Below are 23,900 nucleotides of genomic sequence, written 5' to 3'. Positions count from 1 at the left end.
TGCCACTGCACTGCAGCCTGGGTGACAGAGCAAGACCCTGTTTCAAGAAACAAACAACAAAAAACCCCAACTGTTTCTATGCCAATGTGGGCAGATACTTAATCTTAACCTTTAATCTTAATCTCAACCTTCAATCTTTAACCTTAAAAGAGGTTTCACAAAGTGCTATCTTGGATAGATTAATTTTATAAAAAAGAGGTTTTCAATAAAAGACACACAAGGACCACCTGTGGAGTGTCTAAATATACCTCTGGAATTAGAATTTGGAGGATGGGTACATATGTATTTTTAGGAATTCCTTCAGTGGGTCTACTGAGTACAGTCTTTTAAAAACCCTACTATATAAAGTAACATGAAGAACTAGACATTTACAATAACATCCCTCTTTGCATCAAGAGATGAATAGAGCTCAAATGTTGGTTAGGAAAACAAAGTTTCTTTTAAACAAACATGAAACTAATGATTATATATATATATTTAAAGCCAAAGGTCTCCTCAAAAATTATTCCTTGACCATCATGAGGGCTCACCCCCTTGGAAGAACAGGTAATAACCATTAGTTTCACAGACAATTAGGTTTACACCAATCACATTTCTTCTCAAGACTCAAGAATACATTTTTGTACGTTACACCTGGTGAAGTATATGTAAGAAAAGAACTTCTCCCCAGGCCTTCAACAGAAACCATTAAGGACAACCTAACTACTTTTCTTTCAAGTCAACAGTTTTTATACTTGTGGCAATTCACTACCTAGATTAGCATTCTGCCCTAAAATATCCTCATTGTACACACAAAAAAATCAAATCAACAGTCTGTAAGAAAGGTTTAAAAAATGTACTTGAGGTTTTTCTGTCTTGTCTTTAAAACCACTAAGAACCCAGCTAGTAGAAAAGTTTAGGACTGATAACAAAAATATCTCAGTGTCAGGACTGCCACTTCAGATGGAGTCTCCATATGAAATAATACCATAGTATAGAGTTATCTTTTCCATTTTCATATTGTACCATGTAACCAACTATGGGTACCAGAAACTTTTAAGTTTCAAATTTTACTCCTATCAATTTTACACTCTTAGCAGGATGAAATGTCACATAACATTGCATGCAATTGCATGCTAGGATTGTCACTGACCTAGGAACTAAGTCACTAGAGTCTAACCCAAATTCTGTCATTAGCCAGTTACGTACACAACCTTGGGCAAGTCAGGAACTTCTTCAACCTTAGACTGTATCTGAAGTTAAGAAGATAAGCAAGATGACTGTGGTTCCTTCTGGCTCTGGCATTTTTTTGATTCTAAGATCTATACTTGCCCTCTAGGAATTTTCAAAAACCCTTTTAGTTTCAGTTTAAGAAGAAAAAACAAAGTACCCTTACTGGCATTTCTCAAGCTAGCCAGAATGTTTAAAATGCCAAGATTTGTATATCTAAAAAAATGACTAACAATTTCACTTTCGATGCTAAAAGTGGGAAGCCCATGTTGCTCTCTGTTGGGAAGCCCATGTTGCTCCCACAGAGCTAATTAAAAATAAAACACTTGGATGAAGTGGATAACTACGGAGACATCAATGCAAAAAAGACAAAGTTCAATTTTTATATAAATTGTTCTTAAACTTTTCTTGCCTGTGACAAAAGAATACAGTACTTGCTAAAATGTATGAAATTCAACAGTTCTTACTACAACAGTTCTACCACCCAGTCCAGATTACGTGAGCACATGACAAGTCAAAGTATGTCTTACCTTTAGTCCATTCTGTGGGTTCATTAGAAAATTTCTCCCTATGTCATCAAACATAATGGTGTTTTTCTTGCTGTAAAACTCCGAAAACTTTCCCCATATAACACCAAGAGGCTTTACCTTAGAATAAAAGTTTAGATTTAACTCAAATTTTATCAATATTTCATCCTGTCTTAAAAGCAGAGATACTGCACACTGCCCTGCAGAACAATGCCAAAGCGTTCCTTTCCTCCTGTAAGACAGGTGTGAAGTAATCATTAAATGCAACCCACTTTAGAGCACAATGCATTTTGCAATGTTCAAACTTCTTGAAGGTTTGTTCATGTCCAACTGAACTAAATCCATTAAATCCATTATAAAACTTTCCATAATTTTAACATACAGATTTTGGGTAAAAGTAAAGAATTATTTAATTTTAAAAAGTCCAAAGTAATTGAATAGATGTCTGCTATGCAGTCACATGACTTCCTTGGTTAACACATCCCTCTCAAAACTTGGGAGTCACATGGAGTCTGCTTTCAAAACTAGAACACCCTAGTGAAAGAAAATGTATTTGGCTCTTTCAATTGATAATTTAAATATTTTGTAAAGGAAAAATTCATTTTGTCTTTAACTCAGTGGCACAGGTGCATAATTTCTAGGGAATCTGCTTGCTTAACTTTGGAAGTACCGTATTTTACATATTCTTACTCTTATTTCTGAATTCTTAAACTGAAGCTTCAAAGAGACAATTTTTTATATAGTCTTATCTCTTGGTATTTGTGTAAAGTCTCTGTAAGACCACACAGGAAATAACACTGATTACCTATAGGGAGAATAAGTGGGTAGGCACCAGGTGAAAGATGACTTTTCATTATGTACTTTACTTTTTTTTTTTTTTAAGTCACGTGAATGTATTACACATTCAGAAGATGTTTTAAATTAATTTTTAGAAAATTACTTTTGTTGAACAGAAACTTTATGATATGCAAATAGAATGTAATAATAAATATATGCGATTAAGTGATAATAAATAGTGATAAAGGTCATCACTTAAAAGTTTTTTTCCTCCTGTAATTTATTTTAATTTGGAGAAAGCTTTTTCCTTCCTATTGTCCTGCCTACTACAAAAAATGTTAATGAAATATTTTAATTTACTAAAATTTTACTTTCTTGATTTTTTCTGCTGCTGATCTTGTTTAATATTAAAACAGACCACCCCCACCTCCATCCCCACAAAATGAAGACAAATATATAGGAGGAACTAATACAATAAGCCATATTTGGGGACTTTTAGCTAACAAAAGCCTCAAGAAATATGACAACAGAGGTAACTTTTTATGACATCCAGAATAAAAATCCTACATCCTCTTAAAAAGTGCTGCCATTTGGTAATTAGGTCAAGCACCATATGTTCCCCAAAACACAGTCTACTTTGTTCTGAATTAGAAAAGTAATATTGCTAACTATAGAAAAACTTGAAAATACATAAAAGCACAAAGAAACACTTTAAATCATCAATAATCCAGTCAGTACCAAGGATAGCAACTCAATATTCTGATATATTGCCTCTAGGCATTTTTATAAACAAGAGCAGCCTCAGAGAGTTGACAGGTTTTTTTTTGTTAACCTAAGGGGAATCCTGAACCAAACAAACGTTAAAAACTATTTTGTAATGGCGTACAACATTGTTCTCTAAAATACTTTCACTTAAACATGTTATGAAAATTTCTAAATCATTATATATCCTACTACATCAAATGACAAGCCGCACTCCCTTATATACATAACAATAATGTATATATCCAATTCCCTATTGCTGGATATTGAGGATTATTTTTATTCCTTTAATTTTTCACTGTTAAAAACATGATGTGTAACATTTCCCTATTTTTTTTTTTGAGACAGAGTCTCGGTATTATTTTACTTCAGTATATAATAAATTATCTTTTTCCCCTGATACATGCAGTATTTTCTTTATAGAACCAGTTCCCATGCCCGTAAATCATCCTATTTATGGTTTTGATGGTCTTAATACTGTCTACTCTAAGGTTTCCTAGCAACCTAAGATCTCCTCAATTCCTATTAGCTTGGGTGCTTTTATTTTATTTTTACTTTATTATTATTATTATTTTTTTTGAGATGGAGTCTTGCTCTGTTGCCCAGGCTGGAGTGAAGTGGCACGATCTTGGCTCACTGCAACCTCCACCCCTCGGGTTTGAGCAATTCTCCTGCTTCAGCCTCCCTAGAAGCTGGGATTACAGTTGTGCGCTATCCAGCTGGGCTAGCAGTTTGGGTGCTTTCAAACAGCATGGACTGTGTCTCACTCATCTCTTTATTCCCAACAGTGCCTATCCCAGGGCCTTCCAGACAGTAGGTACTTAATAATATGAGTAGTTACTTGACAACTAAAATAACTTGTTAACTCAACCCTTTTCTCTGAGTGTTGCTGCTATTTTCTAGCATCACCCCAAAGTATATGCATCGTGAAGCATCTGCTTTTATTAGCAGTTTCATACAGGGCATGGTGAGTGTTTTCATTTGTTTCTAGTATCTTCCTTGATAATATTCAGCATTTTTCTCACTTACTCTGCCTAGCAACATTGTGCTGTCATCAACACAGGTCAATTACCCACAATCACAAGTTCCTTTCTTGACAGTCCTGCTTCAAGATCCTTAATTTTATCATTAAAATTAAAATATTTTAACTTTAAACACATTTTCCTATGTCAAAACTCAACCATTTTGTTACTCACTCAGATTAATCTCTACACTCTTTCTTTAATTTACTCCATCAGCATAAACATAAAAAGTATACTGGAAAATAATCATGTCATTAAATAAAAGTAAAATGACTTCTTACATCTATTAATCCTCTCCTTGGAGTATGCACTGTTATCATAGCAGCACTATCCAACATGAAGGTAATCTTATAATTTGCATTTGTGCTTACTCCCAGCTCCTATAAACATAAATATTCATGAGGTTAAAACACAATAATGCAGAAAATTTCAGATTTTCTGAATATTCTAGCTGCAATTTCTCATAATCCCCACTTTCTACACCACTGGCCACTACATCTTGCTAACCAACTAGCAACTATTTTAGTTTCACTGAGCTAAGTCAATAAATTTTCCAAGGAAAATAAACTAGAAATAGACTGCTTCCTAAATTACCATTTTAGGAGAACGCTGCCTCTTTAAGTATTACACACATCAGAGCAAAAGAAGGAAAATAAAGTATTACTGTAAAACGAGGAAGAATGTGAGGGAGAGAACAAGCTTAGTTATACTTTTTCTTAAAAAAGACTTAGGGATTCAGTACAATCCACTTATTAAACACACTTTAAACACACCTCTACTCCCAGTAATGGCATCTATCTACTAAATGCCCTCCAATAAGAATAAAATTATTTCAGTTCTAGAACTTTTAACAAGACAAATGCAGTTTCAAAATATTTTTAAATGGATTGCTTTCTAACACTTACTTTCATTTTAGCTTCAATCCACTTCATATTTGTTGCAGCTAAAACACGAGGAATGATAATACAATACATATGAAAAGCTTGAATTTCTTTTAAAAAACTCTGAATAAGTTTTCTAAGCAAAATTAAAGTTTAAATGCATCACAATTAACAGTCCCTAGCATATTTACGATAATTTTCTTTTAAATATTGATAGAAGTAAACTTATTTCAGTGAGTCTTCAAGACAGAAGAAATTTTAAACAACTCTTATATATGAGATACAGGTAACCCATGCTCAAAACAACTCTGAACCTAGGAAATTTATAAATCAAGACTTAAACTCCCTTTTTAAACCAGCCCTGACATTCTATCAATTCCAAACTTAAACTTGGGTGCCTGGATCACTTTTTTCCATGTTCCTACTTCCAGGCAATGCGCAGGTATACATAGTGTCAATATAAGCATATTGTTATGTGTCAAAAGTTTATATTGAAAACCGGCTACTTAGGTTCAATAAAAATCTGCATTTTGTCAGTCTCAGCAAATTGAAGCTCACTGAATCTAGTAGCTTGTAACAAGAAATCTGAGACAAATTCATAAAGTATATCTGCATCATGTAGCTGCTAACTGAGACATTAACCAGCTTCATGATTATTGATACTAAAATTAAATCCTCATCTTATGTGCTCTTCTGGTTTACTGCACTAAATTATACAGGTATAACCAAGCAAAATGTTTAAAAAGAGGAAAAGCAATTTAATTATTTGAAGTGTCAGTGTGTATAATTTTCAAAAGCAAAAGAGGAACATGAATTCTCACAACAAAAAATCTTTAGTATGCACACATATAAAAAACAGAAAAATCACCTTACATACAAAAACTGGTCAGTTGAGCTAAAATTTTAAATATTGTTGTATCTCTGATGAAAACAATCATAAGACAGAAAAAAAAATTTTAATTCAGTACTTGTTTTGTATCTGTAATTATCAGATTAAAAACAAAAAGACTCACAAAACAGCTAATAAGTTTCTAATTACTAAGTAACTATATGTTAGACATGTTACTAGTTGCTATATTGATACTATTCTTAAAACTTCTAATAAATATTTAGTTATCTTAATTTCTCAGATGAGAAAAGTAAGGCTCAGAGATTAAGTGACCTACCCAGTGTCACATAGTAAGAACAGAGCCAGAATTAAAATCCTAGTCTATTTAGTTCCAAAGTGAAGTATGCTTTTTAATTAACTACCACAAAATATCATAGTTTGTAAAAATAACTTAAATATATGATTGTAAAAGTTCTCTACTTTTATAAGTCTAGTTTAATAACATTTAGAGGATAAACTTTTTTCTCAAATATCATCTTATATGTCAAAGTTGCTAAATAAATAATTGTTACCAGCAAGCTTTCTTCACCTTATCTTACTAAACCAGAAAATTATATCATATTTTGACCATAATTTTATTCTTTTATTTATTTTATTTTTGTTTTGGTTTTTTTTTGTTTGTTTTTTTTATTTTGTTTTTTTTGTTTGTTTTCTTTTTGTTGACCATAATTTTAATCCTAACAGCTATGAACTCACATGGAACTCACATATCACAAACAATGGAAGTACTCTGATTACAAGGAAAAATATAAAATGAATTTACAGACTATAACAACTACATAGTTTCTCTCAAAGACCTAGTACAATTAAATGTAGCACCTTTACTTGATGGGACTTTATTTAATTCAGTCAGGATAAGTCTTCTCTGCTTATGACATTGCCAAACAGCAACTTAAAATATTTCTAGGGAGGAGGGATGTAAATCAATGCATTGCTTCATTTTTCAAGAAAATCTTGCTACCAAAAAATGTTAATTGAACTGAATAGTGTGCTTAGTATTACAGTAGATTTAATTCTTGAAGCAAACTCAGTAACTTATCACAGACCTGTAGATTCTTGAAATGGTCCATAGACCACAATTTGAATGTCATTGCTTTACTCCAAATATTATTATTTCCTTAAGTAATTCAAGTTGCCTTCATTTCTAGAGAACTATTTCACTGTGATTTATTTTTAAACACCTTTCTCCAAGTATTTTAAAACTGGAGTCAAGAAAAAAGGAGAAAACAAAAATATTCCGAAGCATCAAGAATTCCACAGCAAAGATCAAAAGGAAAGCCTGGGCACATTGGCTCATGCCTGTAATGCCAGCACTTTGGGAAGCCAAGGCAGGAGGATCACTTGAGCCCAGGAGTTTGAGACCAGCCTGAGCAACACAGCAAGACCCTAAAGTTATGTTCCTAGTTTAAAAAAAAAAAGAATCAGAAGGAAAAACTTCTAATCAAGGTGGGGTCATTGGGAAAATGAGCCATTTTTATTCTTATACTATAATGTACTCACGTCCTATACTTAAATTAACTATCTCACTGGTATTTGGCAAATATATGTTTAAGTTTATATTGTGATACATGCTTCATTTTAGAAATCTGCTAAAAAATGAAAACTATTTCATATTTAAACACAGCTCATTTTAAGTCACATTTTATACAGCACAATAATATAAGGAACAACCTTATTTCCACAGAAATCTAAACAAAAAAAAATACAGCTTACACCAAATAACAATGTCATAATCTTCATAAGCAGATGTTAGAAATTCATGAAGATATGGTCGCATTAATTCTACCCCAGTCTCTGCACAAGACCTGTGGTCTAAAAGAAAATTAATCATAAATAATTATTAGTTTACTATAATGAACAAGTATCTAATACCAATTATTATAAAATGTAACATATTATGAAATGCAATATAAACATTCCATTGCAAATTGCTTTAGAATGAATTACACTGGCTGACAAAAAGATGTCTTTCAAAATATACAATTTAAAATCCTTAAGATCCAATTTTAGTTGATCAATTTTGTTCAATTTGCAAAAAGCAATACTGAAAATTCAGGCTTAAGTAGTAAACTGTAAATTTTTTTTCTCACCTAGGCTCTGAAGTTTAGATGTTATTTTATAATAATGAAAAACAAACTATGTCCACTTATACTCACCTTTAGTCATCTACCTTGCAGATATAATCACATTTCTTCAAAATGATAGGGCCAATTAATTAATTAAATTTTTTAAAACTGTACCTTAACTTATATTTTAGGTTTAGAATTAGAAATAAATTCCAATATCAGAAGTTAACTATTTCTTGCCAACATCAGACATAAAAAGAACATCATTCTTTTTCAAAGAAAATAAAACATATTTTTTTCCTTGAGACAGGGTCTCCCTCTGTCACCCAGGCTGGAGTGCAGTGGCATGATCATAGCTCACTGAAGCCTTAATCTGTGCTCAAGTGATCCTCCCACCTCAGCCTCCTAAAGTAGCTGAGACTAGGTGCATACCACCACATCTGGCTAATACTTTTAGTTTTTAGTAGAGATGAGGTCTTGCTATGTTGCCCAGATTGATTTCCAACTCCTGAATTCAAGTGATCTTCCTACCTCAGCCTTCCAAAGTGCTGGGATATAGATGTGAGCCAGCACACCTGGCCTACATAAGAAATTTTAAATTAAAGAATCTGTTTGAATATAATTAAACAAGAAACCAAGGATAAAATATCAAAAATGATTTTAATATTCCTCATAAAAAATTAATTATAATTAACAGGGAATAACATGATTAAATGATGATGCATCCATAAAGTAGAATATTGTCTGGCCTAATAATATATATATATTTTATATATATATATTATTTATTATGAAATAAAATACATATATTTCATAATAAATAATATTTCACTGAGAAGATGTTCAATCTGTTATTAAATAAAAGAATAAGAGGAGATACAAGCAGTCTAGAAGATATATATCAAATTATTAAGAGTGGTCATCTTTGGGTATCAGGATTAGAGATGACTTTTTTTTGCTTATCTGCATTTTCTACCATGAGTGATTTACTTTTGTAATAAAAGTTTTCAAGTATTTAAGGAGAACCATGAGTTGCTAAGAAAAAAAAAAGAAAAAAAAAGTTGTTGTGGGTAACAGAAGATGAAAAGTATTATTAACAGACTTACCAAATAGTGTATAATCAACATCTAATACCAAAAGCTTTTTCCCTTCCCTGGGAGGATTCAAAATTTCCACTTTGTACTCTTTGACTCTGCGAGAAATTTTCAGTAGGTTTTCTTCTCTAAAGGAAAAAATATACTTAGATGAAATATTCACTTTTTCTCACATGAAAACCGATTACTTCTAAAGCGAAAAGCACCTACCTATTTTCTACTTCAACTACTTCATCTTCAATATCAAAGTCATTAACAACATCATCATTGTCAGGGGGTGGGCCTAAGACATCTTCCTATTAAGATGGAAAAAGTTTTGTTTTACCACATTATCCTTAACATAACAAATACACGCATAACACAAAAATCAAATGAGAGATACAATTTGAGTTCCAGAGTCTTTTAAACTCACACTGGAAAATTTCCACAATTAGTAATTTGTTATGTATGTCTCCCGGGCAGATTCACCATGTTAAATTTGACCATTTGCGCTACTACTATACTTACACAGTTAATTCCACATTCACAATGCAGGTTTTATTTTTTTATTGATTGCTAGACTGACAATTTTACCACAATTAAAACTATGATACAACAGTGTAGTATAAATCATAATATCTTCAAACGGACAAATGGTAACAAAAAGTAAACATTTACCAAGCTCTCCTCACGAGTTCCCATCATCATGATTTTAGTATTTGGTTTCAGTTTGAGAGCTCCAAGCTTAACATCATTTTCTGCAGGTTTGCCTATAATACAAGCAAATGACTGTTTTCTCAGTAAAGTTCAGGTGCTGGTTTCACTATTCCATTATACAAAACCCTAACATTAAAAGGTTTGGTACAGATGTCACAGCAATTTTTGTTGTTTCTGTTTTTCCTACATTAACAAATTGTTTCTACTGAATTAGTCATATGTAAGACACTGAGAAGTCAAAATTAATACAAGGGTTATTTTCTCCCCAGTTCTATCTTAGATGAACACCTTTATTCAACTACCTAAACAAAATTAATTCATGTTTTATTCTGTTGTTCAAGATGAATATTACTGTTTTCCAGGAAGAGTGCCTAAGAAAATCGTAGATTTACTATTATTGAAAACTCACTCTTCAATGATAAGATAATCAAAAAACACCATAAAAAAATCCCTTTTAAACTGGATATGAAAGCTGCCTATAATTTTTAAATGTCATCTTTACTTTAGAAACAGAAAAGATAATCTGGGAAGAGTACAAGGCCCACGGTACAATGAAAACACTGATCTAAAAGGTAGATGTCAGAAAATAAGTGAGTTTCATCTGGGACTTCTGTGCCAAAGGTTTAACAAGCAAATATCAACTGTCTAAAACATCAAAAATAATCTTAATAATCATGGTATTTTTGAGTATACTTTAATATTTTTACTTTTACCACTAAAACAATTTTAAGAATGTTTCTGCTAAAGAAATCTCCAAAAAGAAAGACGTATTAAACAATAAATAGCAAGTATAAATTATTAAACAATTATATTCAAAACAACTATTAAAATTCATAATACTAAAAATTCAATGCAAAAAATCTGAAGTGGGGAGGAATTACCTTTAACTTTGAGTCCAAGTAACTTTTGGCGTTCTGGAAGCACTCCTGTAAGGGTCTTGAGAAACTGTTTGAGATCAAGCACAGTATCATCTTCTGAAAGTGTGGTCACTGAATACTCCTGTCCACCCCATTTTACAATGATAGGGAGAGCCATTCTTGAAACATATGAGGAAGCAGCTGTCCTTCAGAAAAAAAAAATACCTGGAAAGGAAGACAAAAAGTGACTAAGTTAAAATAGATACTGTACATTGAAGACAAACTTTTAAGTTTGAGCCCACTTTAGACAGAACTTTTGTCCATACAGGAGTGCTACCAGAACACCAAAAGATACTAGGACTCAAAGTTAAATTCCCCCACACTCCTAATTTTTTGCTTAGAGTTACTACTTTCTAATACTCTCTCACTGTTCAACTGGAAATGTGCAATTATGAGCTATCTATTCCTCCTGCTGTATTCGGTCAAGTTTATGCTACAGGTAAGTTCTTCCATGACAGACTATCCACATTCATTTAACATTTGAAAGGTAATGTGGTGTAGTTAAGAACATAGACTCTAGAGCCAGATGACCTGGGTTCAGATCCCAGCTCTCTTCCACTTAGTTATCTGACTTTGAGAAGGTACTTGACTCTCAGTGCCTAGGTTTCCTCATCTGTAAAATAGGGATGATGATACTAGCTACTTCTTAGGGCTCTTTTGAGGATTAAATTAGTTAACATTTGGGTGACACCTAGTAAATACTACATAAATTAAGTATTGGTTAAACAAAAATCTTTTTAAACTGAAAACTTACTATGTTTCAGGCACTGTGCCAAATAAATAGTAAACAGCCACTGTTTCATATTTTATGAATTGAAATTACACAATCTTATTAGAGAAAGTAATTTGATAAGTTTCCCCTCTTTTACAATTAAGGAAAACAGGAGTTTTGAGAGGTTATATAATCTCCACATAGACACATAGCTAGTTAGAAAACGGGTCTTCCTACTAAATCTTGTGTTTCTTGCCCTACACAACTGCCTCTCTTCAGCTGAACATACAAGAGTTAAGGTATCAAAGATCAGTGTATTAGTTTGTTTTCACACTGCTAATAAAGACATACCTGAGACTGGGAAGAAAAAGAGGTTTAATTGGACATTACAGTTCCATAACGGCTGGAGAAGCCTCAGAATCATGGCAGAAGGTGAAAGGCACTTCTTACATATAGCAATGGCAAGAGAGAATGAGGAAGAAGCAAAAGCGGAAACCCCTGATAAACCCATCAGATCTCATGAGAGTTACTATCACAAGAACAGCATGGGAAAGACCAGCCCTCATGATTCAATTACCTCCCCCTGGGTCCCTCTCACAACATGTGGGAATTATGGGAGATATAATTCAAGTTGAGATTTTGGTGGGCACACAGCCAAACCATATCATTCCACCCCTGGCCCCTCCAAATCTCATGTCCTCACATTTCTAAACTAATCGTGCCTTCCCAACAGTCCCCCAAAATCTTAACTCATTTCAGCATTAATCCAAAAGTCCACAGTCCAAAGTCTTATCTGAGACAAGGCAAGTCCCTTCCATCTATGGGCCTGTAAAAGCAAGCTAGTTACTTCCTAGATACAATGGGAGTACAGGTATTGGGTAAATACAGCTGTTCCAAATGAGAAAAATTGGCCAAAACAAAGGAGTTACAGGGCCCATGCAAGTCTGAAATCCAGAGGTGCAGTCAAATTTTAAAGCTCCAAAATGATCTCCTTTGACTCCAAGTCTCATATACAGGTCACACTGATGCAAGAGGTGGGTTCCTATGGTCTTGGGCAGCTCCACCCCTGTGGTTTTGCAAGATACAGCCTCCCTCCCAGCTGCTTTCATGGGCTGGCATTGACTGTCTGCAGTTTTTCCAGGTGCACGGCACAAGGTGCCAGTGGATCTGCCATTCTGGGGTCTGGAGGATGGTGGCCCTCTTCTCACAGCTCCACTAGGCAGTGCCCCAGTAGAGACTCTGTGTAGGGGCTCCGACCCCACATTTCCCTTCCACACTGCCCTAGCAGAGGTTCTCTATGAGGGCCCTGCCCCTGCAGCAAACTTCTGCCAAGGCGTCCAGGTGTTTCCATACATCTTCTGAAATCTAGGCCCAGGTTCCCAAACCTCAATTCTTGACTTCTATGTACCCATGGCTCAATACCAAGGCTATGTACCCATGGAAGCTACCAAGGCTTGAGGCTTCCACCCTCTGAAGCCACAGCCCAAGCTGTGAGATGTTGGCCCCTTTCAGCCATGGCTGGAGCTGCTGGGACACAGAGCACCAAGTTCCCATACTGCATACAGCATGGGGACCCTGGACTCAGCCCACAAAACCATTGTTTCCTTCTGGGCCTCCGGGCCTATGATGGGAGGGGCTGCCATGAAGGTCTCTGACATGGCCTGGAGACATTTTCCCAATGGTCTTGGGGATTAACATTAGGATCCTTGCTACTTACACATATTTCTGCAGCCAGCTTGAGTTTCTCCCCAGAAAATGTTTTTTTTTTTCCTATCGCATAGTCAGGCAGCAAATTTTCCAAACGTCTATGCTCTGCTTCCCTTATAAAACTGAATGCCTTTAACAGAACTCAAATCACCTCTTGAATGCCTTGCTGCTTAGAAATTTCTTCCACCAGATACCCTAAATCACCTTTCTCAAGTTCAAAGTTCCACAAATCTCTAGGGCAGGGGCAAAATGTCACCAGTACCTTTGCTAAAACATAACAAGAGTCACCTTTACTCCAGTTGTCAACAAGTTCCTCATCTCCATCTGAGAACACCTCAGCCTGGACCTTATAGTCCATATCGTAATCAGAATTTTGGGCAAAACCATTCAACAAGTCTCTAGTAAGTTCCAAACTTTCCCACATTTTCCTGTCTTCTTCTGAGCCCTCCAAACTGTTCCAACCCTGCCTGTTGCCCAGTTCCAACGTTGCTTCCACATTTTCGGGTATCTTTTCAGCAATGCCCCACTCTACTAGTACCAATTTACTGTATTAATCTGTTTTCATGCTGCTGATAAAGACATACCTGAGACCGGGAAGAAAAAGAGGTTTAATTGGACTTACAGTTCCACAATGGCTAGGGAGGCCTCAGAATCATGGTAGAAGGTGAAAGGCACCTTTTACATGGCAGTGGTAAGAGAGAATGAGGAAGAAGCAAAAGCGGAAACCCCTGATAAACCCACCAGATATTGTGAGAGTTATTCACTATTAAAAGAATAACTCTGGGAAGACTAGACTTCATGATTCAACTACCTCCCGCTAGGTCCCGCCCACAAGTAGGAGTTCTGGGAGATACAATTCAAGTTGAGATTTTGGTGAAGACACAGCCAAACCATATCAATCAGTAAATACAAAACCCACGGGTACAGATTTAAGCATACAAGATTATATAATCTCAACATCCAAAAATAATTTGGAAACAGTGTCTCATACTAACAGGCCAATTAGAAGAGAGCACCATAAATTCATATCTATATTTACTCATATGAATACAAACATGAAATATAAATGTATATTTACTCTAATGTTTACAAACTGTTCTACTGAAAATGTATAGCAAGCGTGTGAATTTTGAGTACTGTATTCCATTTTAGACAGAACTATAACAAATGTTATAATCCTCAATAAAAAGACAAGTGGACCTTTTGAGTTAAACTGAAATACAGCTTAAATATTTTCTGTAAGATGTAAGAATAAAAATGATTCCTAAAAGAGCTAGAAAGGCAACCAGAACTAATACCCCATATATTGTGATAAATAGTAGTGCAGAGTATGGAGTGAGATCATCTGAGTTCCAGGTGACCCTGAACAAGTCATTGCTCTTCTAGACCAGTGGTTTTCAAAGTGTGGTCCCTGGACCAATCAACAGCATTTACCTCACTTGGTAATTTGGTAGAAATGTAATCAGGAGTGGTGAGAAAGGACCTAAGAATCTGTTTTAACAAGGTCCATCCTCCTCACCTCTGATGCATGCTCAAATTTGAGAGCCAGTGCTCCAGGCTCTTCAATACTTTCATCCTTAAAAAAAAAAAAAAAGTGCCAGAGGGCATGGGCTCTATATGCTTAATAAAGCAGCATTTAAAAAGTTATGAAGCACCTATCCCTCAAGTGGAAATTCCAAGTTGGCAAATGCCTTAAGTGCCAAGCAAAACAAAACAAACACCATAAAAAATGTAAATGTATAAGTCTTACGATTTGTTTAAAAGTTACTGAACCTTATTTCATCATTACTAAGACATGAACATCAATGAAGCGGTGTGACATAAATGCATGAGCTATTCTGCTTTCACATTTAACCTTCTTTCTCACCCAATTCTAGTATTTTGAATCATTTCAGATCCCATCAGATTTATAAACTGAAAAATGATTTGGGGTGTGAGGAGTGCAGTTGGCAATCAAACCCAAACAAGCAAGCAAAGAACACATATATGGTCAACCTAGAGTTAAGAATAGCTGTTTAGGTTGGAGTTCTGTCTAACACACTGTCTTGACTTTGCCTAGTCAATCTACCTCTCGGCCTCAGTCTTCTCAACCACAAGATGAAGCTATTAATATTCACTGGACAGTAGTGTTAAGGCATGAAGTAACACCTGTGACAGCACTTTGTAAACTATAAAGCGCAACATGGTGTTCATGATGGAATAACATGATAAACAATTTAATTATCCTATTGAATCTTCACAATCCTGGACCAACAGCTGCTGTCCTCATTATACAAATGAGAAACTTGAAAAGAAATTAAACTTGTCCCGGACCACACACTCAAAAAGTGGCAAATAAAGAACTTTGAAGTACAGCAGTAAGAAGTACACCACTTTGGGAACTGATGGGAGGTTAACTTTCAACAATCCCAGCAAAAGGTAACCGTGAAGCACGAAGAACTCCCGGCGAGAACCACACGCCAGCAACAACTGCGAGGTGGTGCAGTGTCGGGGGCTGAGCTGACTGACTGATTCAGGGCAGCATCAGGAGGCAGGTGGAGACTCCAGAACCAAGAGGGCCGGGATGCCTTCAACAAGGAGGGTGAGGGGAGAGATGGACAAGCCCCAGAAGACGGAGTAATGAAGTGTGGGGACGCAAAACCCACGGGGACACCAAAACCCCTCGAAATAGGCGAGAAGGCCGGATGGAAGGACAGCGGCCCGCTTAGTCGCGGGGGCCGAAGCCAGCGGCCTGGGCGTCGGACTAGGGCAGACACTATCCTCAGCCCGCCGCAGTGCAAGCCACGCCGCGCAGGCGGCAAAGTCACTGTCCCCAAGCCCCAATGGCGTCTCCACGGGCAGCGCACCAAGGTGCCCCGCAACCCCTCACCTGGAGCGCGGCAGAACCAGCGGCAGCAGACGCAGGAACCGGCCGCCGTGACACCGAGAGCGAGCGGAAGTGAAGGGCGGGACCGGAACCGGCTGACAAACCGGAAGTGGGTGGTCTGAAACGGAAGTATGTTGCGGACCGTACGGCTGCTTCCTTGGAATCTCTTCGGGTGCCAATCCTTAATGGCTGCTGTAAGGGATCTCTACAAAGCCACGAAGAAGCCAGGGCTTTCCGAGACTGTAACCGCTGTGCAGATGGCCCCGATCCCTGGGTGGCCGCTTGCTCGTTCTGCGCGTGTGCTCGCTGTGGGCCCGGAGCGGATGGGTGCTGCGGCTTGTGACGTCTCTAGCAGCGTCGGAATTGGGTGTGTTGGCTTTCCCAGGTGTATTGAGGTCTTCGTGAGATTCAGGGCTAGGACTCCTGTGGCTGTATCGTGTTCCGAATGAAGCTTAAAAGGTGATCTTTGAGAACTCAAGATTGAGACCCCTCCATGGCCCCAGTGGCTGCCAACACTAATAATTTCAGAGACATAGAATCTGAGGAGAATATCCAATCTAAGGGGAAACGGAAAAGGGTCAGGAAAGGGAAGGGGCAAGCTTAAGTGACTCAGAATCCAGGAAACAAATCTCATAGGAGAGCTGCGATCGAGGTTACCATACTGTATCGAATCGTCTCAACCCTCGCATCAGCACCTCCATACCGTCTTTCCTCTGAAGCAAGGAAAGCCGGTTACACAAAGGCTGAGAAAAGAATGTCAGATTTGTATGGAAATTCGGAGCAGTCCCCATCTGCTCCATATAGCAAACTTCCAATGCGCACGACGGCGATGTAACTAATTAATGTTTCCCTCTTGGCAGTGACGGTAAGGCAGCAAAGAGCCAAGTTTTGTATCTTAACAGTTCTTTAGTTAAGAGGCACACGCTATTTTTTACTTTCTTCCCTCCTTTTGATATTTTTTTTGCTGCACTAGTAATGCATGAGTATCTGCTCATTTAAAAATCTCGAACGTTTTTTCATTGAAAAGTATGCCCTCTGCCAGGCCCGGTGGCTCACACCTGTAATCCCAGAACTTTGGGAAGGTGAGGCGGGCGGATCACCTGAGCTCGGGAGTTCAAGACCAGCCTGACCAACATGGAGAAACCCCACCTCTACTAAAAATACAAAATTAGCCAGGTGTGGTGGCGCACCCCTGTAATCCCAGCACTTTGGGAGGCCAAGGCGGGTGGATCACGAGGTCAAAAGATCGAGACCATCCTGGTCAACATGATGAAACCCCGTCTATACTAAAAATACAAAAAATTAGCTGGGCACGGTGGCGCGTGCCTGTAATCCCAGCTACTCAGGAGGCTGAGGCAGGAGAATTGCCTGAACCCAGGAGGCGGAGGTTGCGGTGAGCCGAGATCGCGCCATTGCACTCCAGCCTGGGTAACAAGAGCGAAAACTCCGTCTCAAAAAAAAAAAAAAGAAAGAAAGAAAAGAACTGGCTGGATGCAATGGCTCACGCCTGTAATCCTAGCACTTTGGAAGGTCAAGGCAGGCAAATCACTAGAGGTCAGGAGTTTGAGACCAGCCTGGTCAACATGGTGAAACCCCATCTCTACTAAAAATATAAAAATTAGCTAGGCATGGTAGCACGCGCCTGTAATCTTAGCTACTCGGGAGGCTGAGGGATGAGAATCACTTGAACCTGGGAGGTGGAGGTTACAGTGAGCCAAGATCACACCACTGCACTCCAGCCTGGGTAACAGAGCAAGACTCTGTCTCAAAAATAAAAGAACTTTTGTCTCCTGTTGCTCCCTGGAGCCTCTCTTCTAATGTGTGGAGGATAATATACTTGTCCTTCATTCATGCAGCCCTGTAGCAGCTAAAGATGCCTAGAAATTCCTCTATAGATGGTCAGGTCTAAGAGTCTATATATATAAACAATTTCACAACATCAGGTGATAAACTATTAATATTACTATGACCACATTTACTTTGGAAGACAAAAGGATATTCCTGCACCTAGGCGAGAAATCCACCACTACTCGGCTTTTATCTCCATCTCCCCTAGACTTCTTTCTCTCTTTTCTCTCTCTGGCCATTTTCTTTCTCTAGCAAGTGTGCTCTCTTGCCTAGCTGAGATCTACTCACCTCATAAAGCTTTCCCTCTCTTCCCATTTGGAAAACAATCCTCTTTAAAAATTTAGTTCCCTCTAGAAGTTTATCTCTCTCTTCTAATACCTACTCCCTTGACTTTATCTTGCCTACAATAAGGGAGCTGAAAATATTTAGAATCTGCCCCATATGACAGAATACGGGTTCTTAATGAAGTCTGCCCAGTTACAGCCCTTCTCTATTCAGTGTCCTTTCACTAAACTATTAGTTAAAAACTCCGTTTTCTTCAAACCTCACAGCTTCCAATATACATCTTTCCTCTAGGCAGATGACATTGTCCCATATTTTGGCAATTCCTCTTCAAACCTATAAATCTACAAACTAAGCCCTATCTTTAGTCATCCTCACTTTTGCTTCTATTTCAGTTAAGGCAGTTCCCTTCTATTTGAAGCCAACCCTTTTACTTGGTCTCTGGCTTCTTCCTTCTAAGGAAGCTTTCTATAAATCCAGGATTCCCTTTTGCTCTTATATACTTAGCCTCTTTCTTCTGGTTCATTCCATCAATAATAAACATGCCATGGTATCTTGCCATCATAGCCACCACCCTTTCCTTTCACAGATGGTATTCAGAACATTGTTTATAGTTGTCTGAACTTGACATACTCTATAATTGTGTATTTCTTAGAGCTATTATTTGTTTAGTGACATTCTCTCCCACTATATTATAAGCATATTATTCCTTGTTTACACTGCTGTAAAAATGCTACCTGAGTCTGCGTAATTTATAAATAAAAGAGGTTTAATTGACTCACAGTTCCACAGGGCTAGAGAGGCCTCAGGAAACTTACAATCATGTCAGAAGGTGAAGGGGAAGCAAGGTATGTTTTACATGGTAGCAGGAGAGAGAGAGTGTGTGTGTGCAGGGGGAACTGCCACTTTTAAACCATCAGCTCTCATGAGAGCTCCCTCACTATCATGAGAGCCGCATGCAGGAAACCACCTCCATGATCAAATCACCTCCCACCAAGTCCCTCCCTCAACACATGAAGGTTATAATTTGAGATGATCTTTAAGTGGGGACACAGAGCCAAACCATATTAGTAAATTTTGTTTAAAAACAGACAATTTATTCACCTTTCTATTTTCAGAACCTAGCATGATATTGGCTAGCATAGGTGCTCAATAAATATGTGCTGAATGAATGAATAATGAATGTTAAGTAATAAGAGCATATTACATAACAGTTGTCCTCTGGTATTGGTAGGACATTGGTTCTAGGACCCCCAGTGAATAACAAAATCTTTGGATGCTCAAGTCCCTGATGTAAAATAGCATAGTATTTACATATAACCTATACACATCCTGTCATATTCTTTAAATTATCTCTCAATTGCTTATAATATCTAATACAATGGAAATGCTATGTAAATAGTTGGTATACTGTATTGCTTTTACTTCCATTATTTTTTATTGTTGTCCTATTATCTTTGGGTTTTTCCTCTAATATTTTCAACCTGAGATTGATTAAATGCGTAGTTTTGAAACCTGTGGATCCAGAGGGCCAGCTATATATATTATGCATGTAACGATACGTATCAGTGAATGATTACAATTTGTATATAACTCTGGAGGTACAGGAAAGTTCTGAAATGCACACTGAAATTGTGATAGATCATAGCTCTGTAGGATGTACTCAGTAGATATTTGTTAGGTGAATTAATGAAATTTTCTGTTTGTGGCATCATAGAACAGGTGATTTTCTTCTTGTTTGTATTTTTCTGTATATCTGAATTTTTTACAATGATTTTACATTACTTTTATTTCTTCTTTATATGAGAATTTCATAAAGGCATTCTTTTAAACAGTATCCAAATAACACAGATATATTAATAACTCTGCTAACTTTTTAGTGCCTATCCTTGCTTTTCTATACTTTATACACACTCATACACACATATGTATAGTTTATGTGATTTTTTTTTTTTTATCTTGCTCTGTTACTCAGGCTGGTGTACAGCAGCATCATCAAGGCTCGCTGCAGCTTTGACCTCCCAGGCTTAGGTGATCCACATCAGCATTTCAAGTAGCTTAGGCTGCAGGTACGTGCTACCATATCCAGCTAATTTTTTCCGTGTATGTTTTTTCTAAAGACAGAGTTTTGCCATGTTGCCCAAGCTGGTCTCAAACCTCCTGGACCCAAACAATCCACCCGTCTTGGCCTCTCAAAGTGCTGGGAATTACAGGTGTGAGCCACCGTGCCCGGCCTTTTGCGAGACATTTTAAAGTCTATTTTTAGATCATTGTAGATTCCCAAGAGAATTGTAGATTCTCCTGAGAATCTACAATGATTTAAAAATAATTATGAAGATTTTATAATTATTATAAATGATCATTATATTTATAAATATTTGTTACTTTATAATTATAATTTTAAATTATTATAAGCTTCTGCAAAAAGAAAAGTCATGTGCACCCTTCACTCCAGTGAATTACATCTTACATAACTATAGTACATCAAAACCAGAAAATTGACATTCATGCTGTGAGTGTACTTATAGCTCTACACCATTTTATCACATGCAGATTCATGTAATTACCTCTGTGATCAACACGGAGAACTATTCCATCACCACACTTGTGCTACCTCTTTGTACTCACATCCACCCCCATTCCTCTGACCACTCCTAATCGCTGGCCACTAATCTGTTTTCCACCTCTATAATTTTGTCATTTCAAGAATATTATGTAAATGGAATCATACAGTATAAGTGTTTGGAGATCAGCCTTTTCATTCATCATTAGGCCCTTGAGATCCAGTCAAGCTATTTTGTGTATCAGTAGTTCATTTCTTTTTATGGCTGAGTAGGATTCCCCATGTGGATTTACCACAATTTGTCTAACCATTCACTTATTGGGCATTTTAGTTGTTTCCAAGTTTTGCCTTTTAGAAATAAAGTAGACCATTTGTTTATAAGGTAATTTGCAATCTGTTGAGACTTAAGTCTTCCAACCTATGTTTTGTTTTCTGTTTGTGGCTTCTATTTTTAGTTTTTCTATTTTTTCTTGTTTTTCTATCTATTTCTTGAATATTGTTTTAGAATTCCATTTTGATTTGTCTGCGGTTGTTTTGAGTGTATCTCTTTGTATAATTGTTTTAGTTTATCTCTTTGAGTAAATTTTGTAGCGGTTGCTGTAGGTATTATTACGTTATATTTACATTATATTTAAGTTATGTAAATATAAGTTAAAACAGTCTGTTAGTGATAACATGTTACTAGTTCAAGTGAAGTGTAAGGGGATTTATTACAGGGATTGGCTCATATAATTGTGGAGGGTGAGAAATCCCTTGGCAGCCCATCTGCAAACTGGAGTCTCTGGGATGCTGGTAGTATGGTGAGGTCCAAGCCCCAAGGCTAAAGAACCAGGGAAGCTGGTGATGTAACTCCTAGTCCAAGGCCAAAGGTCTGAAAACCCAGTTGGTCAGGGAGGGAGGGTGACTCTGGTGCAAGTCCTAGAGTTCAAAGACTGGGGAGCCTGGAGTTGTTTTCCTAGAACAAGAAAGGAAAAAACACATCCCAGTTCCAGCAGACAGAGCGATGCATTCACCTTTTCTCTGTTTTTGTTCTCTGAGCCCCTAGCAGATTGGATGGTGCCTGCCCACGTTGCAAGCGGATCTTCCCCAGCTAGTCCACTCAGACTCACACACTAATTTTCTCTGGAAGCATCTTCACAGTCACACCCAAAAATAATGCTTTACCAGATTTCTAGGTATTCCTTAACCAAGTCAGAGTGACTTCTAAAATTAACCATCGTAGTAGGTCTGCTAGCAACAAAAGCTCTTAGTCTTCCTTCATTTGAGAATGTCTTGATTTCTCCTTTATTTCTGAAGCATATTTTCACTGAATACAGAATTCTGGGCTGGCTTTTCTTTTCTTTTGGCACTTGAAAAATGTGCTTCTTTCTTCTAGCCTCCAGTGTTTTACATGAGAAATCCTGTGTAATTCTAATTGGTTTTCACCCTACTCATAAGCCATTGTTTCCCTTTTGCTGCTTTCAAGATTTTTATTTTTATTTTTTTGTCTTTAGTTTTCAAAAGTTTGACTACTGATGTGTCAGGTGGGGATTTATTTGTGTTGATCTTGTTTGGGGCTCACTCAGCTTCTTTAACCTGTAAGCTTATGTCTTTAGCCAAATTTGGGCAATTTTCAAACACTAGTTCTTTAAACACTTTTCGAGGTCTGCTCTCTTTCTCCTCTCCTTCCAGGGCTCCGATAGAACAAATGTTAGATATTTTGATCCCTGAACCTCAGTTAATTTTTTTTAGTCTATTTTCTCTCCATTGTTCAGATTAGATAACTTCTCCTATTCTATCTTCAGGCTCATTGATTCTTTCTTCTGTCCCCTCCCTTCTTCTATCCACTAATTTTTTTTTATTTTGGATATTGTATTGTTCAGTATGAAAATCTCAATTTATTTTTTCTTTATATCTTCTATGTTTTTGCTAAGACTTTATTCATTTTGAGCATGTTCATAGCTGTTCATTAAAGCGTTTTTATGATGACTGCTTTAAAACCCTTATTATGTGGGCTAGGATAACATCATTCCAACATCTGTATTATCTCGATGCTAAATCTTATTTAAATTTTCTGTTTCATCAGGCCTTCTCTGACACTGAATTGTTAGAAGAAGGGAGATGACACCTTCAAACTCTCTGACTGGGGAGGAAGCCAAAACTCTCCATCAGGCCTCCTTTGACAACCTAGGTTGGTGGGAAAGGTATCTCATTACTCTTGGGCAAGGTTGGGAGTTCACGCTCCCCACTCAGCCTCCACTGATACTACCCTGGTTGGTAGGGAGAGAGATGCCTCATTATTGTCCCTTGTAACTGAACCCAGGTTCAGCTGCTCACTGCTTGAAAGCCAGGCATGAAAAACAATGGTTGGTGGAAGGAAAAGCAGATTTATTTGGAGAGCCAACTGAGAAGATGGTGGACTATCATTCTAAAGTACCATCTTAAGTCAGTACAAATCTTAGGCTCTTTTTATGTTAAAGGGAAGAGGAAGAGGAGGGAGATGAGATCAAGAGGTGACCAATAACCACAGACACCTGGGCACCAGTGAGGGTCCAAAGTGGTTGGGAACTTCTTTGTCCTTGGTCATGTCACAAATGTTCCTATAAATCTTTAACAAAACATAGTTAGCTGTTTACATACTTCTTCTTTAATCCTAGAGTTAGTTCTAAAGACTATATGATTGCTGTTTTTGCATATTATCTCAGTGTTCTAAATTATCCTAGCCTACATGCAGGAATGAGTAAAGTCCCCTTAAACAAAAACTGGATTAGTTATGTTAGTTCTTTTGCTGTTTTACTGTTACATCCTCACATGGCCTCTACTGACACTTTGGAGGGTGTATCGGGGGACTAATTACCACTGGAAGATGGTGAAAGTTTGGCTTCCCACTCAGCCTTCTCTGAAACCAACCTGGTGGGGGTTTAGAGGACTCTATAGTCCAGCAAGGGTGATAAGTTCTGGGCTTCCCATTCAGCTGCTACTGAAGGGTGGGGGTGGGACCACTACTTTTTCTGTGACATTTGATTGGAGTATGGCAGTGTGTCAGGGGTCTCCAAGAACACTCCCAGGTTCAGTGTTTCACTAGGAGGACTCACAGGGTTCA

The 23,900-nt window shown here is 37.2% G+C and overlaps 1 protein-coding gene and 1 long non-coding RNA gene across 4 annotated transcripts in view; one reads left to right on the top strand and one right to left on the bottom strand.

The window, feature by feature from the left end:
- The window catches only part of UBLCP1 (ubiquitin like domain containing CTD phosphatase 1), a 28,412-nt gene extending 12,210 nt beyond the window's left edge, over positions 1-16,202 (bottom strand). For 2 of the 3 annotated variants that reach the window (XR_001108764.2, XR_001108766.2), the window contains exons 1-9: positions 16,129-16,202; positions 10,805-11,005; positions 9,885-9,976; positions 9,438-9,523; positions 9,240-9,355; positions 7,781-7,879; positions 5,203-5,240; positions 4,579-4,677; positions 1,740-1,856 (exon numbers count right to left, since the gene is read on the bottom strand). Coding sequence is in view for 1 of the 3 variants with exons in the window: in XM_012461050.2 (XP_012316473.1) it covers positions 1,740-1,856; positions 4,579-4,677; positions 5,203-5,240; positions 7,781-7,879; positions 9,240-9,355; positions 9,438-9,523; positions 9,885-9,976; positions 10,805-10,958 (801 nt within the window). In the remaining 2 variants the exon portion in view is untranslated. The remainder of the gene's footprint in view (positions 1-1,739; positions 1,857-4,578; positions 4,678-5,202; positions 5,241-7,780; positions 7,880-9,239; positions 9,356-9,437; positions 9,524-9,884; positions 9,977-10,804; positions 11,006-16,128) is intronic. The other variant, XM_012461050.2, reaches the window with a different exon arrangement.
- A 51-nt stretch (positions 16,203-16,253) lies between these two features.
- Positions 16,254-23,900, top strand: part of LOC135275110 (uncharacterized) — a 45,836-nt gene continuing 38,189 nt past the window's right edge. Inside the window, exons 1-2 of the long non-coding RNA XR_010342829.1 lie at positions 16,254-16,990; positions 20,231-20,324. This is a non-coding gene — a long non-coding RNA (uncharacterized LOC135275110). The remainder of the gene's footprint in view (positions 16,991-20,230; positions 20,325-23,900) is intronic.

This window comes from Aotus nancymaae, unplaced genomic scaffold (genome assembly GCF_030222135.1).
Source record: "Aotus nancymaae isolate 86718 unplaced genomic scaffold, 86718_ANA_hifiasm-v0.15.2.pri h1tg000015l_0, whole genome shotgun sequence".
Classification (NCBI taxonomy): Eukaryota; Metazoa; Chordata; class Mammalia; order Primates; family Aotidae; genus Aotus; species Aotus nancymaae.
This window is presented reverse-complemented; position numbering and strand designations above follow the sequence as displayed.